The following is a 769-nucleotide window of genomic DNA, read 5'->3' on the forward strand; positions in this document are numbered from 1 at the left end:
GGTATATTCAACGATAGGAGATTCGCAAAAAATCACTTTGATAAAGCCCCAAAGCAATATATGGTTCTCAAGCTAACGGAGGAATATAGGCTTTGCTCATTCCGTGGTGAGCTTGGACTAATAGATCCGGTTTGTTCAGCTCAATTCAGGATATCTCATGTCTTTCACTGCGATGGCTTGTTGTTATGCACCAGCGAAAGCTACAATAGAATAGTGGTTTGGAACCCGTGTACTGGTCAAACCAAGTGGATCACCGATCCCAGCGATCGTGTCATGTTTTGGGTAACTTTTACTCTTGGAAGGTGCTACCAAGAAAATAATTATAGCTATAAATTATTGAGACACGTGCCTTGTTACGAGAAGCTAATATTTGAAATCTGTGAGATCAACTCCGATTCATGCTGGAGGATTCCTCATGATGTCACTCCAGACTGCTTATTACAGTTTGCTCATTACAGCGTGTATTTGAAAGGAAAGACCTACTGGTGTGCTTCGGATTCAAAAGAGTTTGATGCGTGCATGCATTTACTGAGCTTTGATTATACAACAGAGAGATTTGGACGTCTGTGCCTTCCTGGCCCGTATTGTAGACTCCATACTGTGTCTCTATCGGTTGTTAGAGAAGAGAAGCTTTCCGTGTTATTACGACCCCATGATAGACTTGGAAACGAGATAGAGATATGGATAAGCAGTCCTATTGATGATCCCAAAGCTGTGTCGTGGAGCAAGATCTTCGCTTTGGATGATCCTCGTCTTGGCTATTGCACCC

The 769-nt window shown here is 42.7% G+C and overlaps 1 protein-coding gene across 1 annotated transcript; it reads left to right on the forward strand.

Annotated features, from left to right (window-relative positions):
• Nucleotides 1-3: 3 nt before the first annotated feature.
• Nucleotides 4-757, forward strand: LOC106322091 (probable F-box protein At5g47300; the record flags this gene model as incomplete). Its single annotated transcript, XM_013760266.1, has 2 exons — nucleotides 4-113; nucleotides 195-757. Coding segments are annotated over 2 exons (673 nt in total), but the record flags the coding sequence as incomplete, so codon positions are not given.
• Between the last annotated feature and the right edge of the window lie 12 nt (nucleotides 758-769).

The sequence above is a fragment of the Brassica oleracea genome, unplaced genomic scaffold (assembly GCF_000695525.1).
Source record: "Brassica oleracea var. oleracea cultivar TO1000 unplaced genomic scaffold, BOL UnpScaffold06333, whole genome shotgun sequence".
In the NCBI taxonomy this organism is placed as follows: Eukaryota; Viridiplantae; Streptophyta; class Magnoliopsida; order Brassicales; family Brassicaceae; genus Brassica; species Brassica oleracea.